The following is a 14,409-nucleotide window of genomic DNA, read 5'->3' as shown; positions in this document are numbered from 1 at the left end:
GGGATATGACATGATCAGATCTGTGCTTTAGGAAACCTCTTTAGTGGATGAATGGAAGACGAATAATAGTTTGAGGGAAGCAGCACACTACTGTGGTGATCAAGGCATGAGGTGACAAGGGTCTATACTAGAGAGGTGACAGTATGGGGGAGAGAAGAATGATTATTCAGGAGATGTTGCTGAGGTGAAACTGATAAGCCTTGGCACCAGATTGGATATGGGGGTGTGGGGATGAAGATAAGGAATCCAGGATGATGCCTAGGTTGTGATCCTGAGGGACTGGGAGGATAGTTTCCCTCTACAGTAATAGGGAAGACATGGGGAGAGGGGGTAGCATTTGTGAGGAAAGATGAGGTCAGTTTGTACCTATTGAGCTTAAGATATCTACTGGACCTCCAGTTTGAGAAGTCTGAAAGGCAGTTGGAGATGTGAGATAATAAAATAGCTGTCTTCAGTATTTCACATGGAAGAGGGATTGGATTACTACAAGTTTTCATAAGGCAGAACTAGAAGCAATGAGTGAAAATTATGAAGAGATAATTTTAGATTTGATATAAGGAGAATACTTCCTAACAAGAAGATCTGTATCAAAATAGAAGATGCTGTCACAAAGTCATCAGGCTTCTTCCCACTGGAGGTCTTCAAATAAAGAAAGGTAGGATGGCCACTTGTCAGATAGGTTATAGAGGAGGGCCTTTAGTCAAGTTATGGACTGGACTAGATGTTTCCCTTCCAACTCAAAAACTCTGATATTGTAAACAACAAATCTGCACACAATTTTTCCAGGACACACCTTCTATATAAAATAAGACACGATAGAACTCATGAAAATTATTCAACAAATAAGAGATTCTTTAGAATATAAGCTCCTTGGAAATCTAGATTATTTCATTCTATGTATTTGAATCCCCAATGCCTGGCAGAGAGCAGACAGTTTATAAATTCTTGTTGACTGATTGCTTGGAGAAGAATCTACTCTGGCCCCTGATATATATACATCATTCAGAAAAGAATTTTTAGGTATGTACTTCCAAAAACCAACCAATCTTTTCCTTATCAAGGGATTTTTAATAGAACAAAAATTCATCCGCAACATAAATTCTGTACAACTGTCACTAAGAATATAAGTATGCCTCAAGAAGGAATGCCTGAAGGAGAGCACCTGTTCCACCTGAAATGAAAAAGTATGTGTGTGGGGGATGTGGAAAGCAGGTCAAATCTCTTTTTTTTAACAGTTCTATTTTAGGTAAAAATGTTGTACATACAAATTTATCAACAAGTGGTTATAAATTCAGTGTCTTTTTAGTATATCACAGATTACGTAGTACCATAGTATATAAATAAATTGACAAAAACATTTTGAAAATGAAGAAGCTTTGTTAGTAACCAAATAAGCAAAAGTGAAGTAACAGCAATTTGAACAAAAGATTAATTGATCAACAAAAATTTATCAGGAATCTATTGTATATGCTAGTTACTGTTAGTGATAAGAAAAGTGTAAGAAATTATATTTCTTTTCAAAGTGGCTTACCTGCTTGGGGAAACAAGCCATAAAGACTCAAAAAGATAAGTAACAAACAATATGAGATCTTCAATGATGAACTCTAAATGAGTAGTTAGTAGATACTACATATAAGTTAAGAGAAGGGACAGATAGGATGCAATGTGGTACAGTGGCAATAAGTACCCGGTATGCACTTAGATGTTGTTACAATTCAATCATTTCTATTGTGAAGATCATAATAGAATTTAGAGCTAACAGAAGTAAAAGATACAGACTAAAAGATGTGACTGTTTCATCACACTCTGCTCTAGTTACAATGTATATGAAATATGATGTCCAATGTTGGCCATCACATTTTAGAAGGGACACTGACAAGCTAGATAGAATATTTCAGAATGGTGAGGACCTTCAAAATTATGGCATTCCTACCACATCCGACTCATCAGTTTGGCTAACATGACAAAACAGGAAGATGATAAATGTTGGAGAAGATATGAGAGAGTTGGAACACTAACTCATTGTTGGTGGAACAGTGAGCTAATCCAACCATTCTGGAGAGCAATTTGGAACTATGCCCAAAGGGCTACAAAAATGTGCATACCCTTTGATCCAGCAATATCACTTCAAGAGCTGTAACCCAAAGAGATCATACAAATGGGAAAAAGTCCCAATGTACAAAAATATTTACAGCAGCTCTTTTTGTGATGGCCAAAAACTGGAAATCAAGGGAATGCCCATCAACTGGCAAATGGCTGAACAAGTTGTGGTATATGAATGTAATAGAATGTAACAGAATACTATTGTGCCATACGAAATGGCAAACAGTCGAACTTCAGAAAAACCTGGAAAGACTTATATGAACTTATGCTGAGTGAAATGAGCAGAACCAGGAGCACATTATACACAGTAGCAACCACAGTGTGAGAGGACTAACATGTAGAAACAAAACAAAACCAAAAAAATCTGCCCTACTCATTGGGAATATTAAGAAAGCATTTTAAAATAACTCTCCTAGTTTTAAACCTTTGGACTAATCTGGAAGTAAAGCCTTATCAGTCTTTATCAATTCTTAAACAATATCCTGTTCTTCTCTGATTGGATCAGGATGGACTCCTTCCACAAAATAATTAGGGGAAGTAGCCCAGACGTGGTGCCCTAGATAGATATACCTAAGATTAGTAAGCAGCCTCTTTCCTCAAGCCCTGATGGAACTAGATAGAGTAATGATCTGCTTAAAAGGTGGAAGCTTCTTTGATTACTTCTACTTAATGGAAGTTAGGATGGTATCGACCAGATGGAAAGGAGAATCCTTATAGGCAATGGTCAAAGAGGGATGGCATGATTTTAGGAAAATGATTTTCCGAGGGTATGCCAAAAGGTGTATGACTATTATACTATATGATGAAACAAACTGTTAACTGAACTTTTATTCCTGAACTCTAGCTGTTTCATCATGTTCTAAAATTTTCCTCATCCAAGAATTCTGTGAAAATATGACTTCAAAATGACTTGTGTTACAGAGAAGTCTGTGGGTATGAGATGACTCAGCTTGCTAAGCAAACATATGTTTAAAGTTAGAATAATCACAAATTAATAAAATGTTTCTTGCAAAGTTGTGCCCATGAATGAAAGTACAAAATTTTCTTTTACAAACAAGAGGCACTTAGAAGGAATAATCTAATAATTTAAGCTGGACCAGTGAACAGTAGCATGAAACTATATTTGTTTCAATTCGACTGTATATTTTTAAAATTTTTTTAAGAGTACTATACATTATACAACTAAGTCATGATATTCTGTGTGATGGCTTGAATAATTTCATCTCAATCCTAGTCATTTGAAACAATGATGCAGACTGGATTATAGTGAATATTGGGGAAGAAAAAAGCAAATGGGAAAAAAATTTAAATCCAGAGCTATGGTTAATCTCTCTGATTTTTGCCCTTGGGGAGTCTTTGGGTAAGACTGCCCTAAAGTGCTCTTCCAATATCTTATTGTGGCATGGAGGTGATCCTGACTTCTAAATAGATTATGCTGGTGGTATAAAAGCTCTAACTTTTGTCTAGCTATGGAAACCAGCTATACAAGAATGTACGCTTGTCACTTAAGGACAGTTTGGAGGCTCATCAATAAGGCAATTAACTTTGGGGCCACTGCAACTCTATAAAATCATCTCTTTTCCTAACTCATAGATAGATTGGGATCTACAGCAGGGGAATAATAATGCTACATTTATGTGTCACTTTAAGACTTGCAAAGCGCTTTCCACATATATCTCAGTTGTTTACCTCATTTGAAGAAGTACCCACAGGAACAAAAATCGCAGAATCACCAAGTGACAACCTAAGAAGCACCAGCCAACAGCAGAGGGAAAAAAAGAAAGAACTTGACTAGATGGAATATTCCATTTCATCAAAAGTACAACAGGAATTTAACAAAGGGACGGGGATCATTACAGATGGGACAGATTTTTCTCTTCTTAGCAATGCAAAGATCCAAGGCAACTCCAAAGAACTCATGATGAAAGATGCTGTCCACATCCAGAAAAAGAACTAGGGAGTTTAAATGCAGATTGAAGTATATTATTTGCTCTCTCTTTTTGTTTGCTTCTTCTTTCTTGTGGATTCTCCCATTGGTTCTAATTCTTCTTTACAACACGACTGATGTGAAAACAGGCTCAATATGAATGTATATTTAGAGCCTGTATCAAATTACATGCCATCTTGGGATCAGGCAAGAGGAAAGGAGAAGGGGAGAAAACTTGGAACTCAAAATCTTATTGAAGTGAATGCTGAAAACTAAAAATAAATTAATTAATTAAAAATGTATAAAATAAGGTTAAATAGGTAGGGTAGTATTAGAGTGGTGACATGGAACCATTAGAAGATCCAAACTAGAGGTCTGCCATTTTGAAAGGGGAATTTTAGCAAGATTAGTACAACAGTTCAATGCAAGATGGATCAGAGTAGGGGAAGGGATGAAACTGGGAGAATGGCATTTTACAGGCACAATCATTTGACTGAAATAGGTATTGTGTGCAAAGGCTCCAATGAAAAGCCAATCATTTTTCTATTTTAAAAAAGACATAAACAAACTGTTAAATTGAAGCATCTTTAACGTTTACTACTGTTTTAGAGAATTTTCTGAATTGCTGGCAGGAAATATGGAGTAACAGATAGAAATGCAGGAAATACTTTGGAAAGTGGAAAAGTCACTTTGAATTGATTAAGTTGAACATCTCCACCAGGAATACATAAGCAAACAGATCTGGTGCAAGAATTTAAGTAATATTCCCTGCTGGAATGGAAGGCTAGACTTCAATGATAATTTTAAAAATGAAGTGATTCAAAACTTCAAATAATTTCTCCCCCCCCCCCAAAAAAAAAGAAGATGGAGAAGCAAGAGGCAGAAAGAAGCCCAATGGAGAAAAAAAAAACCAAACTGTGTGCTTTTACTGTCTTCCATCCCTCGGATGCTTTCTGGATTAACTCTTGAAGATAGAGGAATGCTTACCTTGACAAGAATGTTATCCAGCAGACAGATTGGGAATCTCACTGACCCTATTGTATGTCTCCAGGCTCCAAACAAAGAACAAGGTCACAGAAAACTTAAACTCATCTAAAGAAAGGTCTCCAGACCCAGCTTTTATCAAAACAAAGGACAGATTTGAAGGTTTTAGAGGCATTAAATGGTTACCTAGAGACTATCACTTTCCATACAAATGAGATACAAATTAGATGAACCCAAATGCACCAAAGCATTTTCAGTAGAAATAATTCCCAGTCAGGCCTGTTCCAACAGAACCCGAATGTATGAATTTAAATGAATTACCTTTCACTTCATTTTTGTCTTCCTTATTACACATTACATTTTTAAACAAATATATGTATTTACTAGGCTGTCTTTAGATCAATATTCTATTAAACAAGAACTAATGAATATTTACAAGCATGAAAACAATTTGCACATGTCCCTTATGAGCACATTAGAGTAAAGTGCATGTGTTTAGAGATTACCTAATTCATTCAACAACATCTCTGGGCAACGCAAATAAAACTGAGTGGGCTAAATAAGAAATCAAACATAAATGAATATAATCATCTGTCTCCACTTAACTTCTATACTCTACGAGGTGCATTATCCCCTTGATTTATCAAAATTATCTAAAGTGTTTGAAGTACCCTGTGGTCCAAGAGTCAAACTTGGTTATCATATTGTTTTTTTAAGGCAGTGACCTATCATGCTGCAAATTAATTCCCAACTCTGACCTTTTTCTTTTTTATATAAAGAGATGTTCCTGTAAATTTCATCTTGCTTTAAAAATTATAGCATCTGACATACTGAGTTATGAGGATCAAATAAGATAATGTATATAGAGAAAATCATCTATTATGATGATGATTACTACAGAACTCGTGGGAAGCCATGGATACTACAAAATCAAAAAGTGATTGATTGTTCCCCATTTCAAAGGAATTAGGAGAACAGAACGATTAGCAGCCAAGACTTGCCTCATTTAAACAGATAAACAAGACAATTTAACATCTTTAAAAGTATAAATACTGAAGGAATGTGATATAAATATCACATACAAGTAAATGGGGAGTGCTTAAAGGGAGAATCACGTTTGGACAGTATCAGGTCATCTTACAATATAAAGGACAGTTCTATATAAAAGAGATAGGATGCTGAGTTACTTCAATGAAGAATCAGAAAGGATTCTCAAGATGAAAAGATTTTTAGGCAGATAGATGGTTTAGCCTGGAAAGAGACATTCTGAAGTACAGTCATAGAAATCCCCTATTTGTGCCTAGAGTTTTGAAGATCGATTCTGAGGATATAAAATATGATAGAGATAGATAATGATCAGCATAGAATATTGAGAATGAAGAAATGGTAGCAACACTATTAGATTGGTTTCAATTGTGCTATAAATAAGCATTTTATGATATGCTTTTTAATTCAACTCAACACTAAAGGGGCAAATGATATGGTAGAGCTTTTGTTAAAAAATATTTCATGCCTTACATGCAACATTAAGTCGTTACAGATGTAGCTTTTGAATTTAATGTCTAGAAAAGAGGAAAACAAAGGAGGAAGAGGTCAAAGTCTGGAATATGAGCTGTGATGTTACACATTCCAACTGCTAAGATAACTATTTTCTATGGGCATTTACTTTGGGAGTAAAATTACAAAAAAGGGGGAAAGAATGTATCTTTTCAAAAAAAGCAAAGCACGCATCTTTCATGTTTATCCCATTTTAATTACTATTTAAATTGCTAAAATTGTAATGGTCATTTATTGCTCACACAACGAGCTTCTTCAGATATCTGCAAATCTGTCTTGCCTTGAACTCATTCTCCAGTAGGAAAAAATGATTGTGACACAGAATAAGTAACAACCTAACCTTTGAATTGACTTGAATCTTTACTTATTGATTGCCATGAGTGTGGGCATACTACTGTCTTCTATTAGAAAGATAAGTCTCTCTCTTAGTACTTAATCAAATACACTTCATGCACTCATTCATAATTATAGTGGGAATGAAATTATATACCATAGTTACCAGTTTCCTTTTGCTAGATTATCCAGAGGAAAAGTAGAGAGTATAGAAAACTCATAGCAACTCCCATTTTGTTACACACAATGATTATCTTCAAAGAATAGATTGAATGTTTGAGCAGTAGTTTAATACTCATCTCTTTCTATCCTTTTGAATCTGTATATATTACTATCCAAGGATAAGACACCAGAATTTAAACAATGCTTGGTAAAGGATGCAGAAGGAGAAGGTAGCCCTGGGACAAGATTGGCAAATATGCCATATAGGATGTGATGGTGTGATGGCATGGTTACCTAGAGATCCAAAAGTTGCTTGCTCTTTATTCTTTTATCTCTATCGGATCTCAGAAATCAGGGAAGCTCCAAGTTTTCCCAAGTTATCCACTGGTAAATTGGTGGAGGTTGGGGTAGAGTCGATTCATATTTATCATTGTGTACATCAGAAACAGAAGTTTTAAAAAAAATTCATATTTTTGTATACATTATTATGGAAGTACTGACACCTGGAAATCACAGATCTTCAAAATACTAAACACTTATTTTCCTAGTGACTCTAGCCAGCCTATTAAGTAATTGCTACTTAATTGCTACTACGCAATGAGACTAGTTCCAAGTCTCCAAAGTGAGTTGAACACTATTTCCATTAAATGTTGACATCCCGTACTCTGGTATATGAAATTAAATGTAACGGATACAATACAATACAGTCTCGGTCCGTGCCTGTTGGAGTAGCTAAGTACAATGAACTCTTTTGCTCTGTCCGACTTTATTAGGTTTTCCAAAGGAATTCGTGTTTGCGGAGAGAGTCCAATTGTATATGTGGTTGACCGTCCATTTATTTATCTATTCTACAAATATTTGCCATCTTCAGCGAGGCGCTGTGCCGGATACTTTACCCAATGGTGCGCCTGGGCAACTGTGTGGATTTAAGGAGAATGGGGCAGCATGGCGTCTATAAGGATGGGTAGAACACTACAGATAAACGCTATAGGGTTGTTCAGCTCTGGACAGCCTTGCAACCACGAGGCATCCTTTCTGAGGGACAAAAATGTGAGCCAAGGCATTCACAGCCCAGCTTCCTCGTTCCTGGAGTGACCAGTCTCTCGCGCGCGCTCGGGACGCACCAGAGGGGGGAAGCCGGTTTGGCCACTTCGAGGGCTGCACAAAGAGCAAAGGCGAGCATCTGTGCGCTCGGACGCCATCTGCTCAGGACAGTGCTAGCGGGGTTCTCCTCTAGATAAGAAGTTCAGAGGCTGGAGATCCCGAGGGCTTTCTCCACTCCATCCATTCATCTTGCCCGAGGAGAGAAGCAGACCCGGCCGCAGAGGAAAGAGTACCTCGCGGGCGGCCAAGCTGAGGGAAGCTCTCCAGAGCCGAAGGCGGGAGAGGGGATAGGGGACACGGTTTGACTTCCTGAAGCCAGACAATGAGAAGCTCGCAGGAGAATTCCTGCCCTATTCATTCCCGGGCGCAGAGGCGGGGGCGGGGGGCAGCATTGCCCGAGGGTTAGCAACCAAGCCCACCCCCCACCTTCAGCCCAACAATTACACAACAAAAGCCTTCCAAGCAGGAGCCCCGCGAATTGGAAAGTCGAGGGGTGCCCGCTGAGTGGTCTCCTCTTTTTTGTCTCTCCTTCCCTCTGTACCTCCCCCCTTCAGCACTCACACCCCGCGCCACCCCTACCCAAGGAAAATTGAATACCATTGCTTTCAAGGCCCCCAGTAGACAGTTCCAGTCCCTCAGTAGAGAGTCGGGCTAACTCCAAAGTGGAGCAGTGAAAAAGTTTTGTAAAAGGAATCTCCAGGCAAGGAACGCGGCTCCGGGGAAGGTGGCTGCAGCCTGACCCCAGGGAACGGGCGTCAGCAGACCTTCCCGCTCCCAGTCCCGACTGCCCAGGAGCCAGAAGATCCCCCTGGGGTTTCCCTCTGAGATTCCGGTGGGATCCCCCTACGTGTCCCGACAACCCGGAGCACACTAGCCCGGGGTCATCAGTTATACCGAGACAGTTGCTTTACCACGCGTACTCTCCCTTTAACCTGGCAGCGGGCGAAGCCAAAGCCTGGAGCCGCGACCCCGCAAGAGGGACAGCTCTCTTCAAGATCCTGCCTGCTCCCTCCCCGGAGCAGCCCCTGGGGAAGGGCCCAGAGCTGGGCCCGGCGCGGGCATCTTCAGGCTCACCTCTCTGTTGGCACTGCCCGGCGCTCCACAGCAGCAGCGCCGCCGCGATCAGTCCCCGGCCGCAGCAGTGGAGCATTTTCCCTCGCTGCCTCCAGCAGCAAAACAGGCTCCGGAGTTCCTCCCGGGAAGAAGAAAAGCTGCCGCCGCTCCCCTAGACTGGAGTGCGAAACTCTTCTGGCTTTCCCACTCCCTAGAGCCAGGAAAACCCCTCCCCCCTCCGTCCCCACCCCCTCCTTATCGGGGCCCTGTCCGGTCCTCTGCTTCCCTGAAAGGCTCTCAACCATCCTACCCCTCAGTCCCCCAGACCCTTAGATCGCCGGCGTTTGCCACCCGCCCCTCTTCCCCCAGGGCTTGACCATTTGGGGCTTGAAATTTGTTTGTCTTCCTTTTGGTGGATTTAAGGGGACAGCCCAGAAGTGCCGAGCATCTTCGTAGTCCTCATGGAACCGCAGCCTCCAGCCAGTACTTGTAGGCTCTCAGTTTGGGTCTCATTAGCCCAGGTACGAGACTGTGGGAGCATTTCCCCCACCTTTCCGCACCAGCATCAGTTTCCCTTTACTCGGAGCTATCTGGTTTGTCCTGAGCCTACATGGAGCCAAGGTGATGGAAATGACCAGGAAAAAGAGTTAACAGTGACTTAGGGAAAATAGAAAGGCAGGCTCATATTGATGGAGTTAAGCAGTTTTTGCAGGCTGAGTCAAAGTAGCCCATGGGAAAGGATTCCAAGAAACTATTTGACCTTCTGGCCGCTCCCTCCTCCCCACCGTGGGGCCCTGCCATCTGGGCTGAACTACTCCCCAACACCCCTGCCCACAGTCAGACGGTAGCCATGGAATTGAAATGACCAGTTATCTTAAGACCAGGGGAGGTCAGAGAGAAACAAGGCTTGAGGAAAAGGGGATAGAAAAGGGGGGCAGGAGAGAGACATCAAGGACTTAATTATTATAGACTTAAGTAAACGTGGATATTTACTCATTACATTTGTGAAAGAAGACTAATTTTATCACAAACTCTAAGGGATTTAGTCATATTGTGAGATTACACCTGCTATTCGTTAAGAATTTTAACAGAGCGATCACCATTATTGATTGTTTTCTGACTATGAATGCTGACTTTATCATCCTTCTCCTCCTCCTCATCATTACTAAGGTGACTAGCGTTTATACAACTCTTTGAGGCTTTCCAAGTACTTTATACATATATTATCTCATTTAAATAACACTTCAAAGAAATCATAACAATACTTTTAAAGAGCTAAGAGTAGAGGACACTGGATCAGGTGACCTGGGTTTGACACTAGTTATGTGACCGTGATCTAGTAGCTCTCTGAGCCTTGTTTTTCTCAACGGTAAAATAGAGAATGAAGATAATATTTACATGCCTTACAAAGGTGTTTCATGAACTTAAATGTTAAAGCCCAGTGCAAATGTGAGTTAGCATTTTTATTATTGTAACCCTTTTCAACAAAGGTTTTCTATAACTTTGCTGACAAGACAAATTCTCACAAAATAAACACACAAGTTGAATAAAAGTCCACATAGGCTTTTCATTTAATTCTATTTTTTATTCTCATATAGAAATAACTTTATCTAATTAGGAGTGTATCTGCTCAATAGAGCCATCATTCATGAGTTTTTTAACTTCTACAAAACATTTTATCAGAAAGATTCAATTGGAATAGTTGGAAAATGTGAAAGAAAATCTAAGCAACAGGACAAAGAATTTTTCCTTTAAAAATGGGCATTATAATTGCATGCAGAATAGATGAAAAAAGTCAGGCCATCATGGTTTCCAAGTTCAAAATTCATTATCAGGAGTGTTTTCATGCTGTAAGCATACAGAATCTTGGGGGAGGGGGAGGATGGGCAGGAAGGGGGAGAGAAGATAGAAGAGAGGAGACAAAAGGGGAGGATTATGTCAGAGAAAAACAGTTCTATTGTAACAATAGCTACTGTTCTAACTCCCTACTCGGCTTGAAACTATTCATCTTTCCTAGGTACCTAAAAATTCAGTTTGGATTTCAAACAGTTCATTTTAACCCCTTAATAAGGCAATACACAATTGTGAGCTCATGGGTATTGTTAGGGAAGCAAAGGGTCAGAACATTTGATGAGTGAATAGAAAAACTTAAAAAATACACTCTAGGTAAGTTCAAAATGAATACAAAAAATTTTTAAATGTCCCACATGTGGTGATTCTCATGGGTAATGGGGTTTATGTGTATAATGAAATCTAGAGGTGATATGGGAAGGGAGTTACACTACAGGAAGAATTAAAATTAGGCAAATTCTTCAGACTCCTTTTCATTCTGTGACGCTTGTGAATGTTTAAGTAAGAATAACAATAGGGAACTTTGATTTAGTACTTTATGAGCACAAAGCACTTTACATGTATTTCCTCTCAAGTTTTCATAACCCTGTGAAATGAGCATCATATTTAGCATCAACTGCATCTTACAAATTCCAGTCACTAGAATAGATTGATCACCATTATTGGTTGTTTTCTGCCTGTGAATGCTGACTTTGTCATCCTCATCATGTTCATCATCATTACTAAGGTAACTAGCATTTATGTGACTCTTTGAGGCTTTCCAAGTATTTTACACATACTATCTCATTTAAATAACACTTCAAAGAAAATTCCTTGCATAAGTCATCTCATTTGACTTACGGAACTTTGCTAAGAAGCATCCATTATGTCCCTCCCCCATCCTGTTTCTGAAGGATACATGAATTTTCTAAACAAGATGTTCACCCTAGATGGCCCCTACCAAGGAGATCCTTGTCTGGTGTTCAGTAGTTTGGTGGCTTCCAAGATTGTACTCACTTGCGCTGACTTGGAATTTTAAAGACAACAGACGGCAGAAAAATAGAGGTCCTCTTAAGGGAGACAACACTCTCCCTTTATGAGGGAAAGGGTCAGATATCAAGAGATTCATGAACACAGAGACACACAAATGCGGAGAGAAATTGGTCTGTATCTGCTTTAAGAAAACTCTGAAAAAGCTATCTATATCAGAGGTATCAAACCTGCAATCGAGTATGGCCTGAACCAGATTAAAATGTAATTGAGAAATATTTAACAAAATAAATAAAAATTCGACAAAACATTCCAATTCCTTCCCCTTCCTCTTCCTACTTCTGTTCCAAGACTCCCATCATCTCACTACTTCTTGACTTCCTCCTTCATACCTAGAAATGGTTCTGAGGCGATCACTGAGGACACAGTGGCAGAACTAAAGAGAACCCTTGCCCTTCAGATGTTTACTTTGTATTGAGGGAAAACATGTACATAGATAATAAGTAAATACAAAACATACAAAAGGCCCTGATTAGTGCCAGTAACGAATCTTGTGAAGTTATTGCATTATTGAGATTTAAACTGCATATTTCTGTTTTTCTGGATGCAGTGACCACATTTACATAATTATAACTGAGTCATGCGAATTCAGACACACACCAACTGGCGAGGCTTTTGCTCTTCTCCTTTTTGTTCTTGTTGTCTTCCTCCTCCTCTTTGTTCTTCTTCTCCTCTTCCTCCTCCTCTTCCTCCCTTGTAACAAATAGCCATAGTAAAGCAAAACAAACGTATATACTGGATAGATCTTAAAATGTCAGCCTCATTCCAGATCTGAATCATACCACCACCTTTCTGCCAACAGGTGGGATGCATGCTTCATCATATCTTCTGGGACTGGCCACAGCATCGATCAGAGCTTCAGGATCTTGTGGCTTTGGCTTAAATTGCTCCTCTGCTTCTGCTCCCTTCACTCTATAGCAGCTCATACAAGTCTTCCAATTTTTCTCTAAATCTGTCCTTTTCATCATTTCTTATGATTAAGTAATGCTGCATCATATTAATATATGATACTCTATTCACCTACTCCTTAACCCTTGAATATTTAAAAGCAGCTCTTTTTCCTTACATCCTCCAACTCTTCCCTTCAGGTTAAATACCCCCAGTTCTTTTGGTTAACACTCACATGGCCTAGTTTCAAATACTTTCATTGCCCTTATTATCCTTCTCTGAATATGCTCTACCATGTCAATAGCCCTTCCATAATAGGACACCCATAATTTGATGCCATGCTTCAGATGTGGTCTTCTCAGGACAGAGAACAATGGCGCCATCGTCTCTGTTCGACATTCAATTGACGTTAATCATACTTAAGATTTCATTAGTTTTCTTGGCTGTCACATCATATTGCTGGCTCATATTTTTTTAATTTATGAAACAACGCAAGCATCTTCATAATGTAGTAGAATTTTTAAAAAAGATGTTTGCACATAAAACTATAAATGTATTATGTACAACTTGGTATTCCTTTCAAATAAATTAAAAATTTAAATAAAAATATTCCTTTAAATATCTTTTTAAATATCATGTAACTTTCTTTTTTCTTACTGAGATTACATTCCACTGAAATTTTTTAAATCTAATATGCTACTTCCTAGTCATTTGTCTACCATTCTGTATTTGTCCACTTGATCTTTTTATACTAATATAGGATTTTACATCTCTCCCTATTAAACTTTTTGTTGACGACATTTTTTCAACTTGTCAAGGGGTTCTTTTTTTGAATACTAGTTCTATCAACCAATGCATTAGGGTATCCCTTACAGCATTATGTCATCTGCACAGTTGTGCAAAGTACAGATGCTTTGTAAAACTAGGTGTCACTGTAAAGTAGGAGGGTCTGTGCTCTCGTTTTATTCTCTCAGTCAGAAAAGTACAGAATTTAAATCCTCACAGATTATACCTACTACATCTGCTTGGAGATAGGACCTTTTCCTCTGATACCTCATAGTCTCTCTGCCACCCTTCCTTATGGTAAAAGAGGCCTAGTTTAGACTCTGGAACGTGTGCTCAGACCTTCCAATTGGGTTTCTACAGTATCAGCTGCCTGCTGATGAAGGATGAAGCTGGCTGGCCCAGGAGTAAAAAGGACCTGCTCCAACCTTCCATTCCTCAGCCCCTTGAATCTGACTTCCAACCTTACAACTCTACACAAATTATTTTCTCCAAGGCAGCTAGTAGCTTCTTAATTGCTAAATGCAATTAAATCTTCACCTTGACATTTCTGAAACATTTAGGATAATTGAATAATCCCTTTTTCTGGATACTCTCTTCTCCCTTGGATGTTTTGATTTGGTGAAAATACATCC

The 14,409-nt window shown here is 39.1% G+C and overlaps 1 protein-coding gene across 1 annotated transcript in view; it reads right to left on the bottom strand.

The window, feature by feature from the left end:
• LAMA1 (laminin subunit alpha 1) overlaps positions 1-9,408 on the bottom strand; it is a 186,526-nt gene extending 177,118 nt beyond the window's left edge. Inside the window, exon 1 of the mRNA XM_072604263.1 lies at positions 9,245-9,408. Within this exon, the coding sequence (XP_072460364.1) occupies positions 9,245-9,320 (76 nt within the window). The 5' untranslated portion in view covers positions 9,321-9,408. The remainder of the gene's footprint in view (positions 1-9,244) is intronic.
• Between the last annotated feature and the right edge of the window lie 5,001 nt (positions 9,409-14,409).

This window comes from Notamacropus eugenii, chromosome 4 (genome assembly GCF_028372415.1).
Source record: "Notamacropus eugenii isolate mMacEug1 chromosome 4, mMacEug1.pri_v2, whole genome shotgun sequence".
Lineage (NCBI taxonomy): Eukaryota > Metazoa > Chordata > Mammalia > Diprotodontia > Macropodidae > Notamacropus > Notamacropus eugenii.
This window is presented reverse-complemented; position numbering and strand designations above follow the sequence as displayed.